Genomic DNA, 25,761 nt, shown 5'->3' with positions numbered 1-25,761 from the left:
GATTCAGATGATTGCAAAAAAATTTAATAGGGTTAATGTCATAAAAATTCACCAACTTTACATGTTTTCTCATTTTAATTACGCTGTTTAAAAATTGTCATTTTCATACACAAACTACCAATTTTTCTCAAATTCATACACCATTTAAAAAAATCCAGATAAAATTGTTGAGTTGGCAATCAGATAGAGAAAAATTGGTAGTTGGTGTATGAAAATGACAATTTTTAAACGGCGTGATTAAAATAAGAAAATGTGTAAAGTTAGTGAATTTTTATGGTATCATCTCTTTTTAATACTTATATTAATTTTAAAATAAAACATCAATCGTCTTTTAAAACAATTTTTTTTAGCTGAACCAAACAAACCAATCAAATATGTAGTTTAATTATGTTCGATATCGATTAATTATATTTTGATTTAATTCGGTTTGAATATTTAACATGTTTTTGGTCAATTACAGTTGATTTCAAACCGAATCGGTCAAATACACAACCCTAATCATACATGATGTAAAAAGACATTTTAAATGAAAAGAGTCATCTTTGATTAATTGAAACAGTAACAAAATCAATATCAACATTTTAAAAATATCTATACTTTTAATGATATCACTGTCCGATTGATCATACATAAAATTCAGCAATGAGAATGACATGTCATATGCCTTAGCCAAAATAATTTACAAGCTTTTTATTTACTGTAGTAAAAATTTGATCCGATTATAAATTTTCAATCAATTCGCTAATTAAATTTTTTATTTATGTGTTTATATATATATATATATATATATATATATATATATATATATATATATATATATACTTTATTAAATGGTCGAACCGATAATCGAACCGTGTGTACAAGGAACAAAGAAACACCAATTGGATTAAACAGTTTGATTTTTAAAACACTGGCCATAAAGCTTGAGAAAATGAGGGCAAATTAAGAGCTATAAACAAAAAAATGACTAGAAATATAATCTCAACTTATAAATTTTTATTGCCATGTAAAGTCTTGCCAAATCACAATTTCACATACATTCAAATAATGCCATCAACCTAAAACAAAACCCTAGCTCTCCTTTTTAAATCAAGAACTGATTTGGCCTAAACTTACTCTTAAGTTATCAAAGTATTTTTGATGCCTACTACCAACTTACTTAGCACACAAGCCTTAATTAATTTATCTCATTTTAAGCTGTGTGCTTAATTAACTGATTCCTCCTCTCTTTAACATTAAAACACCCTTTGTCAACTTTTTCTTCCCAATTTAGTCCTTATATACAATTCAATTTCAGAACAGAAATTGAATATTTGATAATCATAATTTGCTCTTGAGGAAGTTAGTGCACATTTTCCTCCATGCCTCTCTGTCTGGCTCTTGTTCTTCCATATTTGCCCTAACTTCATCAGCATATGAGTCCTACATGGGTAAATAACAGTTTTTTAGTCAAAATGGACTCAAATTGGGAGCTTTTGATAGATAAATGCTAAAAAGGGATTGAGATCAACAATGGTAGGGTGTTAAATACCTCTATGAAGCCGCGTTGGAGAAGCCGGTCGATCAAGTGAAGGAGAATGTCTCTTGTGTACTCGGGATGGCCTTGAATTCCCATGACGTTATCACCGCACCTAAACATCTCGATCCCCGTCTTTGCAGACCAAGCCATAACCTCTGCTTCAGGAGGGAGTTCACGAACCTGCCATATTGCAATAAGATTATGGAGTATTAGAACTATCCATATAAGAAAAACAGTAATAAATCTCAATGTTTTAAAAAACCGGACCGGTGACAAAACCAGATTTCCGACTTTTAGGTGAGTATCAAACTGACCGGTCCAGTCCAGTTTTTAAAACCATGGTAAACCAATGTGAATTATTGTATTTTGGTGCTAATAAGTTAAATTTTGTAATAAACAAACCTCATCTCTGTGGCACTCGATTATAGACAGAGGTGTTAATGGTGATGAGAAGAGCTTTGATGATGACGAAAAATGAATGTCAGTCACCCCTATATCCCATCCAGAAACAGCACGGCCAGTCTTTCCACCTATTGAGCGTGCCAATATCTGATTAAAACCACAAAAGTTTTATTAGAATAAGGATAAGAAATAGAGTTGCACACAACAAATTTTGTGGAATTCATTTGCACCACATAAATTTCAATGATTTAGGAAATAGCAGCCACACATAATATGCAATTCACTCAGTTATCACTTTTGCAAATCGTAATCTACCAAAAAGTGTAGATATTTCATGAAATAGAACAATCAATCAATGCTAAGAGACGACATATTTGTGCAACAAATGGTGAAAAAAAACTAGACATAAGCAAAACGTGTGTGCATGAAAAGTTGGACATCCCTATCATAGCACCAACAAAAGAGGACAATAATAAAGTTTAGTGTCGAAATCTCACTGATAATGAATCGCAAGGCTCCACTATTATAAATTTTAGAAGCATTAATTATTATACATCATACTTGAAAAGCAAACGCTAACAAAACTTGTAATAAAAAAATCGTAAATCAAACAGTACCCACATGTCTGCATATAGGTAGGTAGGGTCCGATATATCTACCGACAACTATCATCTTCCACTAATATACAGCATGTATAGGCTTATATGACTCAACAGAAGCTTTTGTCCACATTAAGGATGTCTGCTAGCGACATACTATTAATATAAGATAATCTTGAATTAATTTATTTCTCTCGATGGACTTTACACAGGTGAAATAAACTATGTGAAGCTTATCTTACTATGCACCAACAAAATTCTCCAACACAATGAAATCCACCATAAAATAAATTCTTCAAATTTCGTGGCAAAAGAATTAAAGTTGACAGAAAGGACATCTTGCTTCGGACATAGGAGTTGCAACGCGTGAAATTCGATAAAAAAAGCCAAATTATGCATATTAGTTGTAAACTTTAACAAAAGTTTATAAACACAATATAGGCATGAACACATACATAACAACAATGACTTCATTAGCATAATTTAACACGCTTAAGCATCATTAAAAAAGTAAGGAATGTAACAACTCTTGACAACATCACCTAAAAACAAAAGATTAAATTAATTTCTTGCAAATTCAAGTTAGGACAACGGAGCAATCCCACATAAGAAAGGGGACCACATGACTCACATGACATTTTAAAAAACTCTTCAAAATGAGCAATTTTGTCAATTTCAGACAATATTAAATTATAAACTTCATACTTTTTATGCACATGTCCTACTCACTTAACAGCTCTAATTCTAAACCTCATAATAGGCTAATGTCTCATCACATATCTTTTAATGATACTTTAGATTGATAACATACCAAACATTTAATACCAAGTTTTAGCAATTAAAAGTTAGGTTATTGATGCAATCATGCAAATCTACTCACCATAAATTCAAGGCCAAAACTAGATAGCAAACAACTTAAGAAAAAGATTACTAATCCATACTAAAAAGGATTCAATAGCCAAACAAATCCTCCAAATTCAATGGAAAATGTGACCCTACAACCATTAAAGCTAAAGAAAAAAGAAGAAAGTTGGACCATTTTTGTGACTTAAATTCAGACTCTTTATCTAGTAACTCAAAAGATAAATTCACAGCAAATCAGAACTACACAAATCTGAAAAATCTAGACCAATTCTGATCCTAATCACTGCAAACTTTGTACGGTTAATGGACCACATTATATTCATTAAGTGGACCACAAAGATTAATAAAGTTGGCTAATTTCATGTTTTCTATTATAACAACACACTTGTTTTGTTGATTTAAAGCTACTTATGGTAAGTATTTTCACTTCAATCTTCTTCAAATTTACCTTTAAAAGAATATTACACTCTTTTTTTCAGAATTTGCTTGTGTCAACTCCATCTTATAACAAGCATATATTTTCCCTTCCATCAATGAATAAAGAATCAAAAAAGCAACTTATGATATGTATTTTCACTTTAATCTTCATCAAATATTTACATCTAAAAGACCATTATACCCTTTTTCAGAATTTGCTAGTGTGTCAACTACTCAACTCCATCTGATAATAAAGCATTAATTGCCCCCTTCATTTCATGAATAAAGAATAAAAATAAAGCAACTTTTAGTAAGCAAGTTCACTTCAATCTTCATCAAATTTACATCTAAAAGACCATTATACCCTTTTTCAGAATTTGCTTGTGTGTCAACTCCATCCAATAACAAGCATTTATTTCCCATTCAATCAATGAATAAAGAATCAAAAAATGCAATTCTACCTCCCTTAATACCAGGAAAACTTCCAAGTTGCAACCTTTATTAGTATAATACTAATAGCTTAACCTCTAAAATTTAGTGTCAAAAAGAATCAAATTTGCATCAAAACCAAGTGACACCTAAGAGCTAGCAAACAAAATCAAACCATTACTACACAAAAAACAAAGCATCTAAACAAACACTTCAAAGGCCACACACATAATATAAAAAAACACTACAAAATTACAAAAAAAATATAATATTATTACCTGATGACCAAAACAAATGCCAAGAATTTTCTTTTTCATGGAGTTCAATTTCTTCAACAGATTCAAAAGCTTACAGATCCAAACATCATTACCATGAGCATCATTACAGCTACCAGTAATAACAAATCCATCAAAGGATTCAATCTCATCATCATCAGGAAATTCTCCATTAGCCACCTTGTAAACAGCCCACGTGTCACCTTCTTCCCCCAACATTCTCACAAAAACCCCAAAATACCCTCCGTACTTCTTTTTCACATACTCTGAGTCCTCTGCACATAACAAAACTGCAAATTTCTTCCCACCCATCTCCATTTTGGATCAAAAAAAGTATTTTTTTCGACGTTTTTTCGCAGTTTTTGATCGCGAATGCGGCCCGTTTTCTCTATGAAAAAATGGAGGAATTGGGGATTTAGAGAGAGAAATCAAATGGGTTTTCTTTCCTCTTTAAAAGAATGGAAGAATTTAAGACAGAGAGGAAAGAAAATCGAGAGAAACAGAGAGGAAATTGAGGGGTTTAAGTTCTTTCTAATTTCCTTCTCTGTTTTTCTGTTTTTGTGTTGGACAAGAAGACATAAGCCTTGTATTTATTAAGGTTTTGTTTCCAATCAAACCATGAATCTCGTCTTTTATTACAATTATGCCATTAATCTAATGAAATACCGAAAATACCCTCTTTTAGATTTTATTTTTTGGATTGGAAAACAGTTGAATGAATGTGACTGGAATTTAGGGAAAATTGAGGGGTCAGTGTGAATCTTGTTATGAATTGTAGTACATATTAGCTTAATCAACTAGAAATCTATAATTAACTAACATCCTTGTATTTCATATCTTTTTTATGTTTTTGGTTGGATTGTATTGGATTGATGATCCACCCACACACACAACACTGTGAGATTTGTTTTGGTTTAAGGATTCTAAGAATTATTAGATTCTTAAGTGGATTATTGATTTGATTATTACACAAATGTTTATGGATTAAGGTGCAAAAATTGATTTTTTTAGTAAAATGATGGACCTCAAATCTCATAATCTCTCCATAAGATAATACTTCAGGTTTCGCTAATTAATACTTAATTTCTAAATTCATCGGACGTCGTATATTGAATATAAATATAATGAAGTCTCATCGGTATAAATAAGTGTGGTCATATAGAATTTAAATTTAAATTTTTTAGATAGTACTAATTACGCAAAAGTTTTATATTCACTTTTCACAGATTTTTTTTTTAACCAAGATAGATATATTAATACAGGGAGACCAAGTAATTTATGAGATTTCATAATTGATGGAGTCTGCCTTCTGAACCGGTGAGCGAACCTGCAAAACAGGGTAGAAGCTAACCGGACGGTGGTTGTCCGATTAACTCTCCGATGCTAAAGTCAGTTTAGAGCTTTGAGCAGCGTTTTGAGTATATGAATGTAATTGTGATTCTAGGCATACCTCGTGCTCCTTTTATAGTAGACGAATATACCTAGTAGAGTTGTATTAGGTAGGTGAATCCTACTTTGTAGGGATTCGGCCGTATCTTAAGGATTCTCCTGATTTGTCGAGATCTACCTTAATCTGATAAGAGTCCTATTTAGGAACGTCTTCCTAAATAGTCTTATCTTCCTAAAGTAGAGCTTATCCTTCCATATGTAGTGTTTGTGTCCAAATAGGACAAGGTTTCCATATTTAGTCGTTTATCCGAATCCCGGACCTGACGCGCTCTTGGCGGATCATGTGGGATTCGGTCTTTATTAGTGTATTACCGAATCTTAGAGATTCGGTATCTCCTTCATATCTTTCCGTCTTCAGGGGGAGTCCGGTGTCGCCTGAGAGTGGATCTCCTGCAACTCGGCTCCATTATACTTACAGTAGGATTCGGTATCCATCATTAGCCCCCCCGCAAGTGAGCTGAAGTAGTTTGGCATTTATGCCTTAGTGGATTTTAGCTCTTTTGGAGCTGAGTTCTTTTATGCGGGCGAGTCGCTTTGTATTCTGGGCGAGTCGTTTCATATGTTTGTGGGTGACGTTTCTTCTTTAGTAAGATTCTGTATTGCCACGTGTTGTCCATCAGTAGAGGGTTATGACTGGATGAACGACAAGTGTCTTCGTGCGCCATTGGTATTATGGGATCTCGTCTTTTCAGTTTCTTTGGTTCAGGCTATATAATAGTTCATTTTCTTTCATTTTCTTTCTTTTCCAACCTTTGCTTTCTCTGCAACTGCTAACCTTCAATTTCTTCAAGCTTTTCGTGGGTTTCCTTCTTCTGCTGTCAAGATTCCTCGTTTTCAAGTTGCTCCTTACCTTTCTTTTGATCCTGCGTATTTGCTTGCGAGGTATTTTACCTTTTCTTTAATTTTAATTTCCTGGTAGTTCTTCGTTTTTGATTTTGTTCCTTCTGTTCTTGTTCTTCGCATTGTTCTTCGTCTTGTTCTCCTTCTTTCCCCTTCTTTTGATCTTTTAGAGTTTTAATTTTTTCATCATTCCGTGTTTCCCCCCCATTTAAAAATTTTAAAATGTCAGAAGTAACTGAGGGGGCGAAGGGTGCTCGTGATGAGCTAGAATATACGCGGAGCTCCTTGTCAAGAGAGCAGATACTCGGTTATGCCGAGGATTTTAGCTTCCCCGGGTCGTATGTTATTTTGAGGCCGGCGAAATCGTATCGGGCGAATCATAGCACGGATTCGCCTTCTAAGATAGTAATTTTTCACGAGCAACTTTTAGCGGGTCTTAGGTTTCCCTTAGAGTCTTTAATCGTAGAGGTCTGTCATAATTTAGGTGTTCCTTTGGGCCAACTGCATCCGAACGCTATTCGCCTTCTTTGTTCTTTTATGGAATCGTGCAGGGTTCGGATGCAGGAGCCTTCGCTTGCTCTTTTTAATTATTTTTATGTTTTCTCCCGCCGAAAGGGTGAGGAATTTATTTTTGCTGGTGGTCGACCGAATCGGTCTCTTTTTAGTCTTCCTTCTTCTTTGAAGGGCTGGACCCCTAAGTTTTTCTTGGTTCAACACTCTTCTTTCTCCTCTTTTTCGCGGAGTTTTACTTCTAGTAAGGTTTCGCTTACTAATGTACCTGATTTGGATGATGGGGAGAAGGACTTCGCCCTGTCTTTGCTGTCGGATTGTCGTTTTGACAAGCCCAAGCACAGCGTTCTTTTAGAGCAGTATTTAAGTCGCCGTGAAATACTTTTGGCGGATCTTCCTTTAGAAGGTATTTTTCTAATCTTTGTTGTTATGTTTTGTTTTGTAGGATGTCGACTTCTCTTGAACATTTGCTTGATAATTTTCATGTCGATATGACTGTAGATATGGGCGAGGTGACTAGCGGCGTTCCTAATCCCTCTACAACTGCTGTGCCGAATCCGACGCCTGATTCGGTGAATCCGGATCTTGATCCTGCTTCTGGAGATCAAGTTCCTGCTGCGACTTCCGAGTCGCCTCTGCTTCCTTCGAAGGAGTCAGGTCCTTCTCTGAAGGGGTTGCCTACCGCCGGCCAGAAGCGTCCTGCTGAGGACCAGGCTGGGGCTTCTACCAAGCGTCCCAAGAAGAAGAAATCTTCTGGGGTGTCTTTCGAGGAGGCACCTCGGTTTGCTGCTTGGGCGGACGCGCAAAATCCGCCTCGTCTTTCAAACGTCGCCATTCTTCATGCTTGCATGGAGAATATTATGATAAAAGAGGACATTGAGTCCATTGATCGCGAACATGGCGATAATTTGGCTGAGTTCGCCTGTCTCGGCGGTTTTTCGGTATGCTTCTTTCTTTTTTATATTATGATTTGTTTCTCTTTTTTCTTTTGTTTTTCTTATTTGTTGTTTTCTTTCGCAGGTGGTCCAGTCCATCGCTGTTTTGGAGCGCCGCCGAAGGGATGCGGTGGATCAATTGAAGAAACTCCAGAGAGATTCCGAATCCTGGCTCTCCGAGAAACAAAAGATGGAGGAGGAGGCTGGCGAGGCGACCGGTCTGATCCAACAGCTGAGGTCCTCCGTATCTACCAAGACTCGGGAGATTTCCGCTTTAGAGGCTCGGGTTCGAACTTTGTCCGAGGAAGTCGAGTCTCTACAATCTTCTTCAGGTGCTCTCGCTAAGGAGAGGGATGATCTGAAGAAAGAAGAGGGGCGTCTCCGCCGGCGATTGGGTGACTCTGGGAGCTTTTATTCCCAAGTCATGACTCAATACCGGTTGGCGATCGGGGCAAAGCTGCGGGAGCAGAATCCTGGCGTCGATCTTTCTGGAGTCAATCAGTTGGATCCTGCTTCTTTAGCGAAGGAGGTGAAGGCGAAGCTTGATAAGCAGAAGCAAGACGCTTTGAATAAGGCTTAGTTTTTATTTTCTCCTTTTTGTATTTTTTGCTTTTTAGTATTTGTTGCTTTCGCCTCTCTTTTTTTTGTATTGGATCGTGGGCGGATCCTTTGTAATTTTTCTTCTGTTAATATAATGATCTTTTGACCATTGCCTTTCTTTATTTGTAGAGTTAATCTAAACTCGTTTGTTATTTTGAGAAGTTAATCTAAACTTCTGCTGGTGTAATTTATTTGTAGGTCCGAATGGATCCTTTTATTTATTTGACTCGGACGAGTCTAAATTATTTTTTAACTAAGATTCAAACGATTCTTGTTAAGTTGTATGTATTAGGTCTCGAGCGAGCCTATAAGATTTGTTTCGCCGAATCGCTTTTTATTTCAAAAATGGAAACAAGTACAAGCCCTGAATTTATTGATAATACTTTCTCAGGTGTTCTATATTCCAATATCTGGGTACCATGGACCCAGTTATTGTCTTTAGTCTATATGCGCCTTTGCCAGTAGCTTCTTCTATGATGAAGGGGCCTTCCCAATTAGCTTGCATTTTCTTTACTCCTGCGTTTCCTCTGCCAACTTCCGCGTTTCGTAAGACCAGATCGCCTCTTTGAAATTCTCTAAAATTCATTCTTTTGTTATGGTATTTTGCGGCTTGCTTCTTGTATGTAGCGGCTCGGGCTACCGCTTCATTCCTTCTCTCTTCTAGTAGGTCTAGACATAGTCTTGTTCTAGCCTCATTGGTTTCTTCTTCTAGATAGTTTACTCTGATACTGGGTATTCCAATTTCTACTGGAATTACTGCTTCAGTGCCGTAGGCGAGCCTGAAAGGTGTTTCGCCAGTTCCTTTTCTAGGAGTTGTTCTGTATGCCCATAGAACGCTGTATAATTCTTCTACCCAGTTCTCCTTGTACTGAGAAAGTCTCTTTTTTATGCCTTGTGCTATGGTTCGGTTGGTGACTTCTGTCATTCCGTTTGTTTGGGGGTGCGCCACCGAAGTAAATTTCAAATTGATCATTAGTCCTTTGCAAAATGCCTTGAACCGCTTGCAATTGAATTGTTTGCCGTTGTCTGCTATTACAGTGTGGGGTATGCCGAATCGGCATATTACTTCGTTCTTGAAGAATTCCTCTACTTTGGCTGCGGTGATGGTTGCGACAGGTGCTACCTCTACCCATTTTGTGAAGTGCTCTATTGCGACGATTAGGAATTTCGCTTGATGTTTTCCCGTTTCGAACGGTCCAACTATGTCAATCCCCCAAGTGGCGAACGGCCATGGGCTTTCCATTGATCCTTGAGGCACTGCCGGTACACGACTGATGTTGTCGTGTCTTTGGCATTTATCACATTTCTTGACTAATGCTTTTGCGTCTTCTTTGATGGTTGGCCAGTAGTATCCCTGGAGTATTGTTTTTCTTGCTATGGTGACTGCTCCTTCGTGCGCGCCGCATATTCCTTCGTGGATTTCCTTTAGGATGGATTCTCCTGTCTGAGGCGAGACACACCTAGACCATGGATGAGTTAATGAGGTTCGGTAAAGAACTCCATTGTGAAAAGAGTAGTTGGCAGATTTTCTGATGGTGCGAATGGCTTCGACTTTGTCTATTGGTAACTCGCCGCAGTCTAGATATTTGATCAGTGGAGTCATCCAGGAGTCGGCTTCCTCGATTGCCATGACCTCTGTTTTTCTGGTGCTTGGTGACTCGAGAATTTCCTTTAGCTGCATTTTAGTGAATAGATCTCCGAGTTCTGACGCTGATTTGGCGATGGCGTCGGCTTCGGTGTTTTCCTCTCTCGGGATTTGAATGATTTCCCATTGTCCTCCTTGTGCTTCTAGCTGTTGAAGCTGTGTTTTGACTTGACTCAGGTATTCGATCATCCCTGTTTCTTTGGCTTGATATTCTCCCTTGACTTGATTTACCACCAGCTGGGAGTCGCTATAGATCTTTAGGATTTCCGTTCTTATTTCTAATGCGAGGCCGAGGCCTGCGATTAGGGCTTCATACTCAGCTACATTGTTGCTGGCGGCGAATTGGATGTTTACTCCATATTCAATCTTGATTTTGTCGGGTCCTTTGAGGATGGCTCCTGCTCCAGCTCCTTTTTCATTTGATGCTCCATCTACGTGGAGTTCCCATACCAAGGCTGGTTTGGGTTGGCCGGTCTCGGTTGGAGTTATTTCTGCTACGAAGTCCGCCAAAGCTTGTGCTTTCAGAGTTGGGCGAGGTTCGTATCTTATGTCGTGTTCGCTGAGTTGGATGGACCAGTGGACTAATCTTCCGGAGGTTTCTGGTCGTTGGATCGCCTTTCGCAATGGTTGATTTGTCCTTACTACAACATTGTGACTTTGGAAGTAGTATCTCAGCTTTTTAGCTGTGGTCAGTACGGCAAGTGCCATTTTTTCGATCTCGGGGTATCGTGTCTCCGCGCCCTTCAGGACTCGACTAATGTAGTAGATTGGCTTCATCTCGTTATCTTCTTCCCTTACCAGCACTGTCCCGATGGTCTCGTTCGTGGTGCTGATGTATAGGTATAGTGTCTCCCCTTTCAGCGGTCTGCTTAGCAATGGTGGGGTGACGAGGAATTTCTTTATTTCTTCAAAGGCGTTCTCGCAGTCTTCATTCCATTCAAATTTTTGTGTTCCTTTGAGGGCTTTGAAGAAAGGCAAGCATCTTTTTGCTGAGCAAGACATGAATCTACCGAGTGCTGTGATTCGCCCGTTGAGTTTTTGAACTTCATTTATGCTTCTTGGTGCCTTCATGTCCATAATTGCTTTGATCTTCTCGGGGTTCGCCTCTATTCCTCTTTGAGATATCATGAATCCCAGGAATTTCCCGCCTTGTACGCCGAACGTGCATTTGTCGGGGTTCAGCTTCATTCCAAACTTATTCAGTATGCTGAATGTTTCTTCAAGATCTTTTGCATGGGTTTCTTCCTTCTCGCTCTTGATGATTAGATCGTCTACATACACCTGGACTCGCTTTCCTATCTCGTCTTTGAACATGAAATTCATAAGTCTTTGGTACGTTGCTCCAGCATTTTTCAAGCCGAAAGGCATTGCCGTGTAGCAGTAAGTTCCTCCCTCCGTGATGAATGAAGTTTTTTCTTGGTCTTGCTCCTTCATCTGGATTTGGTGGTAGCCTTGAGCTGCGTCGGCTAGGCTATACATCGCGTGTCCAGCAGTAGAGTCCACTAGTTGGTCGATATCGGGGAGAGGGTAACTATCTTTAGGACACGCTTTGTTTAGATCGGTGTAATCCACACACATTCTATTTTTTCCGTTGGCTTTCTTTACGATAACTACGTTAGCTACCCATTCGGGGTAGTGGACTTCTCGTATGAATCCTGCTTTCTCCAGTTTTTCTACTTCTTCAGCGATTATTTTCTGTTTTTCTTCCGAGAACTTCCTTTTCTTTTGCTTCACTGGGTTCGCCGCTTCTGCTACATTTAGATCATGAGTAATGACGTGGGGGTCTATTCCGACTATTTCTGATGCGTTAGCAGCGAAGGTTTTGACGTTGTTTTTCAGCATGGCTGTGATTTCGCTTTCGATCTTTGGGTTCATGTTTGCGCCGAGATTTACTCTTTTCTCCTTGTCGAGTTGGAGTTTCTTTGTTTCGCCTTCGGGTGCTGTTTCTTTTTCTTCGATGTCGTGATTAAGGATTTCTTCTATTGCCATTGCTTCGCCTGATTCTCTTATTGCTTGTTCGTAGCACTTTTTCGCCTCGGCTCGGTTTCCTTGTATCGTGATAATTCCTTGTTTCGTTGGTATCTTCATGGTTAGCGCCTTTATGCTCGTCACGGCGGCTGAGTCGTGGAGGAAAGGTCTCCCCAGTATCGCGTTGTACGGCAGGTCGATTTCTACGACGCTAAACCGTGTAGGTAATTCCTCGCTTTTCCTTGTCCTTCCTAGCTTGACGTCGAGAGTAGTTGTTCCATTGGGCTTAATTGGCAAGCCCCCAAATCCTACCACAGGCGTGGCATTTCTCTTTAGTTCCGCTAGGTCTCCTCCTAGGCTTTCGTAGGCCTTTTTTGTTATCAGGTTTATTGCGCTTCCTTCATCGATTAGGATTCTCTCAACGTTCCAGTGTTCGATGATCATGGCCACTACCAGAGCTTCGTTGTGCTCTTCGGCTATTCTCCCGAAGTCCTCTCCGTCAAAAGTTACTGGAGGAGGAGTTGAGAGTTCTGTTGCTTTTCGTTTTCTCTGTGTCGTTTGGTCTTTCAGGTTTACTCTTTCAGAAGTCATCTTCTTCAATGAGATTTGTTTTTGAGTTCAGAAAAGCTCCTTCTTTTGAAGTTTAGTTAAGCTTTTCCCACAGACGGCGCCAATTGATGGAGTCTGCCTTCTGAACCGGTGAGCGAACCTGCAAAACAGGGTAGAAGCTAACCGGACGGTGGTTGTCCGATTAACTCTCCGATGCTAAAGTCAGTTTAGAGCTTTGAGCAGCGTTTTGAGTATATGAATGTAATTGTGATTCTAGGCATACCTCGTGCTCCTTTTATAGTAGACGAATATACCTAGTAGAGTTGTATTAGGTAGGTGAATCCTACTTTGTAGGGATTCGGCCGTATCTTAAGGATTCTCCTGATTTGTCGAGATCTACCTTAATCTGATAAGAGTCCTATTTAGGAACGTCTTCCTAAATAGTCTTATCTTCCTAAAGTAGAGCTTATCCTTCCATATGTAGTGTTTGTGTCCAAATAGGACAAGGTTTCCATATTTAGTCGTTTATCCGAATCCCGGACCTGACGCGCTCTTGGCGGATCATGTGGGATTCGGTCTTTATTAGTGTATTACCGAATCTTAGAGATTCGGTATCTCCTTCATATCTTTCCGTCTTCAGGGGGAATCCGGTGTCGCCTGAGAGTGGATCTCCTGCAACTCGGCTCCATTATACTTACAGTAGGATTCGGTATCCATCAATAATAAATGCAAAATAATAATTTAAATAAGAAAATCTCATATTTTAGTAGAATGTTCCCATTGCTAGATTGAGTATGCAACGATTAATTTTTTGAGTTTCATCAAAAAGTATATATTTCATTTTTTTCAATGGAACTGCTATAAGAAATATACCTTCTTTTTTTTAATTATATGGATACTAATTTAACTTCTAATCCTTGAAAATCTGTAAATAATGACAATTTTTAATTTTCCAAAACGTAAACCATATTTTCCTTTTACTTTTCTACTATAGACTTCTTTTTTTTCCACTCAAATGACTATAGATTAGATTAGACACTATGAATTTTTTTTATTTAATATGGATCGTTTTTATATGTAGTAACTTCCAATTTTGAAGATTGACTTTCTTAGAGAAAACACTTTGACAATTATTTTCAAGATATTAGTAATTTATTGTAATCTTCCAAGTATATATATTTTGAGTGCCAAAACAAGTAATTATGTCTTGATTGTATTTCAAAAAAAATATCCACATTCCTTTCAAAATGATGAATATATTTATAACTAAATTGTGTTGCCAAACAAAAAAAAAAGGTATAATCGTGTTGATATGAACTATTTAAATGCGCAACTTCAGCGATCTGTTCGCTCTACTCAGTAGTTATTTTAAATTACAAAGTGACTATTTAATTTTTAAGAATGATTGAATAACATCAAAAATAATATTCTCATTGATAAATTTAAGTTGCTGCTTCATCAATGTATCTATAAACAGATAGCAAACCTCATGAAAAAATAATATTAAATATTCTAAAAAAATACAATATACATAAAGAAAGATTCAATATAGAAAAATTATTGCACACAACCGTTGCGTCATGTCATTCGTGCAACAAACCAATTATGCGTTAGCCATGTGGAAAATTGAATGATAAAAAAAATAAATAATAATTAAAAGATTCCCTATCGCAAATGCTCATTGGCTTGATGTAAAAATGACGTGGCGCAACGGTTGCATGAGATAAACACTCTTCAATATATTCACATATAAAAACATAACATATCTGAAATCTGAAATTATTGAATCTAAATATCCTTAATATAAATAATCGAAGGGAAAACACAGCAAATCTAACATGATTTGTTTGATATGCATTATATCAATAAGTTTTAAAATTATACTTAATACTGAAATAATTTTTTTTTTTTTTTATCTACTTGGTTCTTCAATTAACTTTATATTAACTGTTTTCTTTTTGAAAATGATGCTACATTTAATACAATATCTTTCTCATTAGATGTATAGTTTACGTTATAGGAATTATTTTTAGAAGGGAATATTGTATTTAAACTTCTCAATTTCCATTTTTTTTAGATTTCATTGTACAAAAAATCATGTCTTCAGAATCATGTCTACAAGGGTAAGTACAGTTAATAAAAAGATATAATTCCTTAATCTAAAAGATTTATACTAATGTAAGGTCAGTGGAAAATTCCTAAATATAATAACCTCAAACCTTAATTTAATTAATTTGACAATGAGTAAATCGCGGCTAATCTTTGCTCTAATTAAAAAGTCTTAAGACTGGTCACCATATGGGTGTGTCTCAATATTTTCCAAAAGTCAAATTAGTAAACTGGGAGCAGATCTCTTCAAGAACTTTCCTTCATTGCCCATCTTAATTAATTTATAGTTACCAAAATAATCAATTTTGCTCTTATTAAATGAATAAAAATAATAATATCTGAAAATATATACTAGTAAATATACAAATGCCACGTCAAATGGTAACAACATCCTAACTTTATTTATTATAAATATGATATTCGGATTTCAAATATTTAGATTTGCATAATACTTCATGTATCATAATCATATAATTGTATTCCTTTGATAGATTGATTTTCATTTTAGGTATTCTAAATTATAGCCGTATTGCTACTTTTAAAAGTTGATTAACTAGATACTTAAAAAAGGATGGAGGCCTTCGGCTAATGCTGTTGGAGTGGTACTGATGAGAAGAGGAAAATCCCGTGGGTTAGTTGGCGAACTATTTGTCAGGCTAAAAAGGATGGAGGCCTCGGCTTTCGAAATCTTTGGGCATTTAATCTCGCCATGCTCGGGAAACAAGCGTGGAAGCTTATTCAGAACCCAAATACTTTATGTGCTCGTGTTCTCCGGGCAAAGTATTTCCATAATACTGAGTTTATGAAAGCTAGATGGCGTCCAGGATCTAGTTACTTGTGGCGAAGTATCCTTGAGGGAAAGAAGGTTATTGACTGCGGTATTGCTTGGAGAGTGGGGAATGGGCGAAGTATTGATGTGAAAGAGGATAAGTGGATTACTTCTTCAAGCTACATGAAACCTGTTGTCTGCCTGAACTTACAGGACGGGTGTCGTGTTTCTTCGTTCATTGATGATACCCAGGCTAAATGGGATTTAGAGAAGCTTCAGGTTGCTTTTCATCCTTCTGAGATCGACAATATCCTCAAAATTCCAATTAGCTTCAGGCTACCTCCGGATAAGCTATTCTGGGTACCTAACAAAAATGGTCTCTATTCAGTCAAATCGGGATATTATCAAGCGCGTAATCTGGTCGAGAGGGATAGAGCCACTTCGTCAGGAGATTCATCGATGAAGTGCTTTTGGAGGCAGATTTGGCGGTGTAAAATCCAACCAAAGGTCAAGCACTTTTTGTGGCGGATTGGTCACGACTCTTTAGCGTGTAACGTCAATTTATCCAAAAGAATGCCAATGATTTCTAAATTCTGCCCTAGATGTGGTCTAAATGAGGAATCTGATCTTCATGCTCTTAAGGATTGCGAGGAAGTTCGTGGACTTTGGTTAATCTCGCCGTTAAGTCTGCGGGTTGATAGATCCTATAGCCTGACTTTGGTGGAGTGGATTAATGCTATGTTCAACTCTCTCAAAGATGAGGACCTGCAAATTTTTGTGCTTTCATTGTGGACAATATGGAATGACAGAAATAACATCGTGTTTGGGAATAGAAGGCTTCCCCCTCCTCTTCTGTTTGGAACTATTCTGTCGATGATCTCTGCAGGGTGTAATGATAATCAGGTGGATAGTGCAGCGGTGGGTTCTGATGTTCAGAATTGGAATGCTCCCCCGCCCCTTGCTGTCAAATTAAATACTGATGCTGCGGTCTCGGTTGACAGGAATAGATCCGTTGCAGCAGCTGTATGTAGGGACATCACAGGTATGGTTCTTAAGAGTGGTGTTTGTGTTCTTCATGGTGTTACTGATGTCGAGTTGGCTGAAGCCATGGCTGTTGAGTTTGGTTTAAAAATGGTGGCAGATATTCGTGGTTCGGAGTTGATTGTGGAGTCAGATTCCCTTGGTGTCGTTCAAAGACTTCACAGTCCGCATAGTGCAATCGATCATATTCAGCTTATCGTTGAGGATTGTCTCGCTATTCCTTTGAATAAACCGGTTCGTTTCCATCATATTAGAAGATCTTGTAATCATGTGGCCCATGCAATGGCTAAATGGGGCATGTTTATCGGTAGAAATTGCTCTTTTGACGGTGAAGTTCCTTTTCCGGTCAATGAACTTATTGTTATCTCTTCTTAATTAATAAAGAGCATTTTTTCCTCTCAAAAAAAAAAGTTGATTAACTAGATGATTTTTTTAGAATATTAGATGAATATTTAATAGTATATTTTTATTTGATTTATTTTAATCAACTAAATTATATTAATTATGACTTTAATTATAAAAAAATTAATATTTGTATGGCTATAATATTAAAATTATTTTATAGGTATTTATGATTTATTTTGAATTGCTATTTAGTATAAATACATTAAAATGATTGATGGGTTAATAATTTGATAAAATATTATAGGCGGCAAGTGTAATTTTAACTAAAAAGAAATAATTTTTTAATATGCATAAGTTGAATAAGACTATCAATTATGAATGAGGGGGAATAATTTTTCTTTTTAAATATCTCATTATAATTATTAGTTTTATTTATAAATTATTTTTTAAATCCTTTTCTACTAACAACTTTTGTACATTTCGTTTAGAAAAATCTGATGTGTTTAAAATAATACAAAAATATAAAAATAAAGATAACTTTTTAATAGTATGTAAATGATTTTTTGATAAATGATATATTTGAATATAGCTCATTTATAAAAAGTGCATGGCAAAGAAATATGGGAAAAGGCTCAAAAATGACTTTAATGTTGCCACCCAATCTCCTGTAGCCCCCTCAAAGTTCCTTTGTTGCTCCAACTGTGATGTGGTAATGCTAGGTCTTCCTTTCCATTGCAATCCAGGTGGTGAAAATGGTAAGTTAGTTGGATGCCTTATTGCAGTACCATCTCCATTATATTTGACTGTCCTTTGGTTAGAATTGGAGGTTGAGCCATTGCCTCTAGCTTGCCTTTTCAGCATGCGCAAGTCCCTCTCCTTAAGTATTGGAAACCTAGTTTGTGGATCACTGATGACTTGGGTAGAAGGTTGAAAGGATGCAGGTCTCACCTCATAACTAGAAGGCAAACCAGGCTGCACAAAACAGGGAAAACCAATACAAACTAAGCAACCACTTCAATCAACAACAATTATAAACTAAGCAATCATGCCAAACCAAAAATGAAGCTTATGTTATAAGTTGTTTGGCCAGTCTCTTCATTAATTAGAGTATCATATCCAGAGATAGGGCCTTTTCTTTGATAAGCAGCAGCTTGCATCCTTTGGCCTTGTTTGGTCCTTCTTGTTGCAGGGCCTGTTGGTGATGGGCATCCAATTGTAGGGTCTGTTGGTGATGGAGGTACATGTGCAGGGCCTGTTGGTGGGCCTCCAACTGTAGGGCTTCCCCTGGTGCAAACCATGCTGGGGTCCTAAATGATGGGGGTACAGGTTGTGGTTCCTGGAAATAAACAAAAACACAATCACACAAAGTAAAACACAATCACACAAACTAAAACACAATCACATAAACTAAGGGGGTAGAATAAACCTGATCTGGCAATGACATATTACAACAATTCTTTTGATTGTGACCTTCATCACCACACTTCCCACAGGTCTGGATCTTGCCTCTTTTAGAGAGTTTAGTTGAAGACCTTGATTCATTAGAACCTTTAATTCTCTTCTTTCTTGGCCTCCCTGTCATTTTGGGAACTGGAGGAGGCTTCATAGGCAGGAATTGATCACATTTGAAAAACTTTTTCCCTGGTACAGGTTGGAAACAGTTTTGGTATGCCTTTTCAAACATTAATTTGCGATACCACTTGGCCAAATGTTGTTTTGGCTCAATTTTCAAATGGCGCATAGCACATATTGCATGGGGGCATGGTATTCCAGTAAGTTCCCATGCCCTGCAAGTGCATTGTTTCTTGTCCAGATGAACTGTGTGTTTGTCATCCCCTTTACCCACTTCAAATCCATGATCTCCATCAAATATTGCTTCACATGATTGTGCCTCATGATCTTTGTTATCATGGAAAAGATCCATACATATGAGGCTCCATTCTGTCCTTCATTTCTCTTCAGTTCCTCTATTTTGTGCTATTCTGGTCATAGTCTTAATCCTGATGTCCTTAAGCATAGACACAATTGCTTTATGTCTTGCTTCTTTGATCCATGAATTGAAGCATTCAGAGATATTGTTGTCCACTGACCATGAGCCACATCTGCTTGTGAAATATGCTCTTGACCATTTTGAAGGAGTATAATATACAAGGCCTTCAGCAGCTTTGACACTCATCTCACTAATTTTGTTCAGGTTGGATATGAAGTCCTCTTTAAAAGAGCTCCAAGCACAAAACCAGAATAGCTTTTCAAGTTCACCTCCTTTCCAATTCTTTGACCAATTAGCTAGGATATGCCTAGCACACCATCGATACTCAGATTGAGGGAGTATTTTATCCACAACAATAACCAGTCCCTGTTGCAAACATGCAAAACATAAACTTAGTGATTATACAACATGTAAACAACTAATAGAAAATTACATAAACTTATAGAGATTACCTTTTGCATGTCAGACATCACTGTAAGTTAACTGCCTTCTCCAAGCTGAAGATCTGTAGCCAGCAACTTAATAAACCACCTCCAATTCCTTGTGTTATCTTTGTCAATAATTGCCCAAGCTATAGGGTACATCTGGTTATTGCCATCTTTTCCTACTGCTGAAAGAAGCTGGCCCTTGCATATACCTTTTAAAAAGCACCCATCAAGGCCTATGATGGTTCTACAACCAGATAACCAACATTTCTTACATGCATCAAAACATATGAACATCCTATTAAAAACCCTTTTCCCCTCTCTCAAGTTGTTACCACATAACTCAATATGAGCTGTTGTGCCCGGATTAGTTCTTCTCAATACATCATCATATGCCTCCAAATAACCATATTCTACCTTATAACTTCCATTCAATTCTTGCATGACCAACTATTTTGCATTTTTACACTTAGTCATTGAAATTTTAACTTTCAAGTCCTACTCTACTGCATATTTTAGATCCTTAGCTGGCATGTCAGGTTTCCTATATAATTTTCTTTTCATCTCCATTGTAATAAATTTAGCACCACATGCTGGATTTTCAAAGACTCTGTAACAGTCATGTTCCAAGTTCAGTGTCTTGACTTTGAGACCAGGATTTTTTCCTTCCTTTGAAATGAGAATCACAAATGGACAACCAGGATTGGACACACACCTTGCTCTAATCCTTGTGGTCTCATTAGGTTTGATCTTTAGCTTAACACCCTTACTGACAGCATACTTTGCTAATGCTACCCTAACTTCTTTGGCATCAGCAAATGTCATAGAAAGCATGAACTGAGGGACTCCTTCTCTATGTTTAAACTGAACTTTTTCTCTACCCTCACCCTCACTGCTGCTAGAATCAGTATCCTCCTCTTCTGAACTTCCATCAGTATCATCATTTACACCAGCTTCCACCCTTGTATTTTGATCATCTATCACCCTTTCATTTCCACCACCAATGTTCTCATCTTCACAACCAACCACCCTTTCATTTTCCCCTACAGTGTCCTCATTTCCCCTATCAGTCACTCCTACATGATGTTCAGAGTCTATACCCTCATTGTTATCATCAGTCACTCTTGCATTTTCACCATCAATGTCCTCATTGACAAGATCAACAAACTCCTCATTTTCAATAAAGTCATCAAGTCCTTGTGGTTGTACAGGGGCACCATCTAAGCTTAAGAGTCTATTCTGGTAAATTGGCATATCCACATCATGATCAGCATATATATCTATTTCTGAAACCCAAGAAAAGTTCCTAATATAATCCAACATTTGCCTAATACCTTCACCATTCTCAACCAAAAACCATCCATTACTTAAATTCTCTCATGGCTTCAAAAAGTATATATACCTAATATTTTTAAACCCAAGTTTAATCTCATACCTTTCACGTATGTGACGGTAACACAATAAGTCAGGATCAATTCCAACAACTGTTTCTACATCACCATTCAGATATTCTAAGTGTGGGTTAAACGACCATTGTCCTCCAAAATGACAGTTCACTTCAATTGTATCAGCCATACTACATTAAAACCAAACATTGTATAAGTTGTTTGAACTAATTTTAAAGAAACCATAGACCTAGTTTAGTCATTTAAACAAGAATAGTAAACAATTACAAAATTCGTTACCCTAGAACTGTGGTCTGAATTTTTTAAAACAATGGTGGACCACATGGGTACCCATTTTTGTCAATACTAAATTTATACAACTACCCCACAACAAAGTACAGAAAATCTTACCTTTTCAGCGTTTTTCCTTTTGCTGCCGTCACCCTTATATGCTTCCTTGCTCCTCCTGTTCTCGTGTCTCTATCAAATAACTGCTACTGATGTTAGGTTTTGAGATTAATAATGAAAGAGAAAGAAAGATAACATTTTGCAAAAATTAGGTTAGAAATTCAATTTTTGGTAGTTGAATCGGTGAGGAAGAAGTAACTGAAGGGTTTTCACGTTTTCCCTTTCTTAAATGACGTGGAATTATCCACATCAGCCTGACAACGGCTAGTTTTGTGCCACATAAGCAACGTTAACCTTTACAGTAACAGAGTTAAGTAGAGGGGTCAGATTTTAGGTTATCGTTATATAAGGGTCATAATTGAGCTTGAGAAAACTTGAGGGGGCTATAAGAAACTGGGTGGCAACATTACGGTCATTTTTTAGCCTTTTCCCAAGAAATAATACAATTAAAAATAAATACAAAATAAATTCAAATTTCAAAAAACATTCATATTAGAGTAGGGGAAGTTAGGATTAAAAGATTTGTAAAGTAAAATTTAAACTGCCGAACTAATACTACTAAAAATAAATTTTCACTCCTCGTTGTCCGAAAACTGAAAATCTATTTATATCTCGCTTTTCATAAGGACCAAATGGTGAAGAGCCATATCAAAATTCATAGAGTTCCATATTTTGTTTTGCAAAAAGTTGACCATTGTTTATTGTATGAAAAAATCTTCTATAAAAAGCGACAAAACACATACAAAGTTACATGAAATTAATCCTCAAAAAAAAAAAGTTACATGAAAATTACATTACAATTACAACATTAATAGATGTTTTTGCTACGTTTTTAAAATTTGTATTGTAATTTTAAAATTATGATTTTTTCTATTAACCCTATTTTGAAGGGCTGAAAATATAATTTTTTATCAATAAGCCCGGAATATCTCAGCACTAAATCAACATAATAGAATTTGAACTAAAATAATTAATGCATATCTTTAATATCATGATACATAAACACTAATTTTGTATGAACTTATGATAAAATTAGTTGATATATTTAACCGTTGGCCAATTGCCCCTAACTGATTTAATATTTAACCTCTAATTAATTGTCACATTAATTTTGTGACAGAAACTGAAAACAAAGTTCTTATACGAACTTTATTTAAAAAGAATAAAGTTAAAGCCATTAATCGCTCAATTAATCAGGAGAAAATCTCTTTCGGTTACTTGTACAATAACGTTACTTGTGTTTTCAATTAGATTTAATTTTCTTTAAAACAGTTTTTTCATATAACGTAATTAATTATATTGCTTCTAAAAGACTCAAACGGATCCATGCTAAACGTACAATTTCTATTCAATTAATTTGAAAGTAATATTAAGTCCTTGGAATTTTTTTTATATAATTTAAGCCATTGGAATTTTGTCTACAGTTCTATTTAATTTATAATTCTACTTGATTTACAATTCTATTTATTTTATGATTCAACTTGATTTAGAAAATATTATATGATATTAGAATGATTTTACCATTATATGCCAATTAATTCCAATTAAAAATAATATTCAAAATTCCGTTTATTTAATTAATTTTTGTTTACTATTTATAGATTTTTATTTGATGGCTTTTAGAATTAATCACCTGTGAAGTATCTTTGATATTCTGATCACTTCTTAAAAAAGTGTTAAGTATATTATGTGTATTTATTTTTTAATAAAAATATTTTGTGGAGATGTTTTATATTGGTAATTCTCCATTTATAAATTTATACTCATTTAATGATTAGCGAATGATTTAATTTATTCACATATTGATATAGATTTAGTTGTTGAATCATATAAATATTTTGTATTATTTATTTATCTTACTTATTATTATTGTCCGATCAAATTCAAATTCAAAATTAATTAATTAATTAATAAATTTTTTTATTTTCACTATACATTAACAATCTGGTCATAAAAAATTACTTGTTTGAGTTGAGGTCTTGTATTTATATGTTTGAGTCATATAATAAATATAAAAATTAAAATTAATTATAGAAAATTAATTAAATTATATTAGTACCATTGACCAATATTTAATTGGTTGAGTGAGAAATACATATGATGAAGTTGCTAGTTCGATCTTGGATGAAAATTTTATAATTAATCGACTCTCTCTTTATAGATTAGTGATATAGAGAAAGTTTGAAATATCAGAATTGACAATACTTATATTGAATTTATGTCATTATTTGATGATTTTATTGACACCTCGAACAAAGTCACTTAGTTAATAAAAAATTTGTATTTAAGGCGGACTTGATATATTATTTATTAACCTAATTAATTAGATATTTAAAAAGTTTATACTTCATGATACAATTGAAATGAAAAAAATTTAAAATAGGATAAAATTGACCGATTTTTAACAAGGATTGAAAGAGGATAAAATGTCGGATTTTTTTTAAGACATTAGATCTATTTAAAAATCTATTTTATTTTCTCCAACTTCTGATTTATTTGTCACATGTAGCTTACTGTAACCTCCACGAATTATCATTGTTTACGAGTCTCTTTACTCAAGTGCCATGTTGGTATCTTAATTTGTTGATTTTAATGATAAAATGCAGCCTTTATATGACGTATCGAAGTAGTTTCAACTTAAAAACAAAAGCTACATATATATACACCAAATTTGGGAAAACTTACAAATATATATTTGATTGATATGTTTGTTTCCTTATCATGTAAAGACACTAAATACATGTGATCATACGTTTATATTGTGAATATCTGAAAACGGTTTTAAATCAGCATTCATAGAATTTTAAAATATATGGAAAGAATATAAATGAAAATTACTTATTATAAAATAATAGTTAATGCAATTTCAAAATAAGAAATTTGACTTATGGTATTACTATAATTGAAACCGAATTGAAAACCGCATTGAAAATGGCCGTTTTTTTTATATATATATTTTATAGTTCAAAGTCATTATCATAAGTCGTTTTATTTATTAAAACATGCCTAAACAACATCGTTTGGTGAAAAAATATCACGGTATTAGAAAAAGTGAAAAAATAAACTTTTAAAAGTTGTATTTAAATCGTTACGAACGTGAAACATGAGCCTTTAACCCTTTTCTAAACTTGCATTAAATTTTCGAAATTTTTTTAGGTATACTCAGTCCATCACGTCATCCATGGACTAAACCAATCATATCATAACACCTCATTAAAATGAGGATATTCTTGTAATATCATTATTCAAAAGTGCATGCAAATAACAAATAAAATTACAAAAATACCCTCATTTTAATGAGGTGTTATGATATGATTTGCTTAGTCCACGGATGACGTGATAGACCGAGTCTACATAAAAATTTCTCTAAATTTTCATTATCATAAAAGAGTCAAAATGACACTATTTTTCATCATAGTTTAATTGTGTTTAACTGAAATTTCTACTCCTATGCAAAAAATTTGACTATACAATATCTAAAATTAGAAATACTAATATATTTAAAAAAATTAAATTAGAAAATGTTCTGTGTATATATATATATATATATATATATATATATATATATATATATATATATATATATATATATATATATATATATATATATATATATATATATATATATATATATATATATATATATATATATATAGAAGAGGAGGAAGCGCTTGTGGGGAAATCGATTTCACGGTCTAATAGATTGCTGCTTATCATTTATATCATTTAAATTATAACTCATTAGTTTATATGGTTACATTCGATTTCATGACAATAGTACACTACAAAATATACTAGAATTAGCTAATAGAATCTAGAGAAAAACTTGAGAGCTTTGTTAATTTGGCAAAAATTTTAATTACAAAACAAAAGAGCTACTGATGTCCTTTTATACTAAGAACAATCAAGTAACTGCTTTTCTCAACTAACTCTACATTTACAGTTAAGCAAAATACAGTTAAGCTACAGCTAAGCAAAATACAGCTAAGCAAACTCACACAATCTGTGTGATTTGCTGATGGCAAATACACACACTTGTGCATGTCAATCTTCCTTCACACGCAAGTCATCAAGCCTTGGATTCTTCTTGAGCAGTTGCATTTGGAACAGATTCCTTATTGCTTGAGCTGTTAGATTCTGAAGCAGCTATATCAGTTAATACCCCCCCACAAGCTGGAGCATACAGATTATGTAAGCCTAGCTTGGAGATGGCAGTGGAGAATAAGGCAGGAGGTAGAGCTTTTGTGAAACAATCTGCCAACTGATTAGAGGAAGAAACAGGTAACAG

The 25,761-nt window shown here is 35.4% G+C and overlaps 3 protein-coding genes across 3 annotated transcripts; 1 reads left to right on the top strand and 2 right to left on the bottom strand.

The window, feature by feature from the left end:
* Positions 1–976: 976 nt before the first annotated feature.
* On the bottom strand, positions 977–5,073 carry LOC126660031 (gamma-glutamyl peptidase 5-like). The gene is made up of 4 exons (XM_050353359.2): positions 4,509–5,073; positions 1,922–2,068; positions 1,532–1,699; positions 977–1,422 (listed from the first exon to the last, which is right to left on the bottom strand). The coding sequence occupies exons 1-4, from the start codon at positions 4,821–4,823 to the stop codon at positions 1,321–1,323; spliced, it is 732 nt and encodes a 243-aa protein (XP_050209316.1). The 5' UTR covers positions 4,824–5,073; the 3' UTR covers positions 977–1,320.
* A 2,677-nt stretch (positions 5,074–7,750) lies between these two features.
* On the top strand, positions 7,751–8,819 carry LOC126659589 (uncharacterized). The gene is made up of 2 exons (XM_050352885.1): positions 7,751–8,245; positions 8,325–8,819. Exons 1-2 carry the CDS (start codon positions 7,751–7,753, stop codon positions 8,817–8,819), a joined length of 990 nt encoding a protein of 329 aa, XP_050208842.1.
* Positions 8,820–19,734: 10,915 nt separating this feature from the next.
* LOC126661469 (uncharacterized) lies at positions 19,735–25,516 on the bottom strand. The gene is made up of 4 exons (XM_050355323.1): positions 25,353–25,516; positions 21,116–21,256; positions 20,188–21,007; positions 19,735–20,130 (listed from the first exon to the last, which is right to left on the bottom strand). Exons 1-4 carry the CDS (start codon positions 25,514–25,516, stop codon positions 19,735–19,737), a joined length of 1,521 nt encoding a protein of 506 aa, XP_050211280.1.
* Positions 25,517–25,761: the final 245 nt, after the last annotated feature.

Source organism: Mercurialis annua, linkage group LG8, assembly GCF_937616625.2.
Source record: "Mercurialis annua linkage group LG8, ddMerAnnu1.2, whole genome shotgun sequence".
In the NCBI taxonomy this organism is placed as follows: domain Eukaryota; kingdom Viridiplantae; phylum Streptophyta; class Magnoliopsida; order Malpighiales; family Euphorbiaceae; genus Mercurialis; species Mercurialis annua.
The sequence above is the reverse complement of the archived record's forward strand: the minus strand, read 5'-3'. Positions and strand labels throughout refer to the sequence as shown.

What these genes read in the sequence shown, in the direction of transcription:
- LOC126660031 (XM_050353359.2), bottom strand. Translation starts at nt 4,823, where the DNA reads ATGGAGATGGGTGGGAAGAAATTTGCAGTTTTGTTATGTGCAGAGGAC. An exon ending in TCGAGTGCCACAGAGATGAG is followed by an intron (nt 1,700 to 1,921) that starts GTTTGTTTATTA and finishes GCAATATGGCAG; the next exon opens with GTTCGTGAACTCCCTCCTGA. An exon ending in TCCAACGCGGCTTCATAGAG is followed by an intron (nt 1,423 to 1,531) that starts GTATTTAACACC and finishes TTACCCATGTAG; the next exon opens with GACTCATATGCTGATGAAGT.
- LOC126659589 (XM_050352885.1), top strand. Translation starts at nt 7,751, where the DNA reads ATGTCGACTTCTCTTGAACATTTGCTTGATAATTTTCATGTCGATATG. An exon ending in CCTGTCTCGGCGGTTTTTCG is followed by an intron (nt 8,246 to 8,324) that starts GTATGCTTCTTT and finishes TTTCTTTCGCAG; the next exon opens with GTGGTCCAGTCCATCGCTGT.
- LOC126661469 (XM_050355323.1), bottom strand. Translation starts at nt 25,516, where the DNA reads ATGCACAAGTGTGTGTATTTGCCATCAGCAAATCACACAGATTGTGTG. An exon ending in TACCGTCACATACGTGAAAG is followed by an intron (nt 21,008 to 21,115) that starts GTATGAGATTAA and finishes TGAAGGTATTAG; the next exon opens with GCAAATGTTGGATTATATTA. An exon ending in CTAAGGATCTAAAATATGCA is followed by an intron (nt 20,131 to 20,187) that starts GTAGAGTAGGAC and finishes AATGCAAAATAG; the next exon opens with TTGGTCATGCAAGAATTGAA.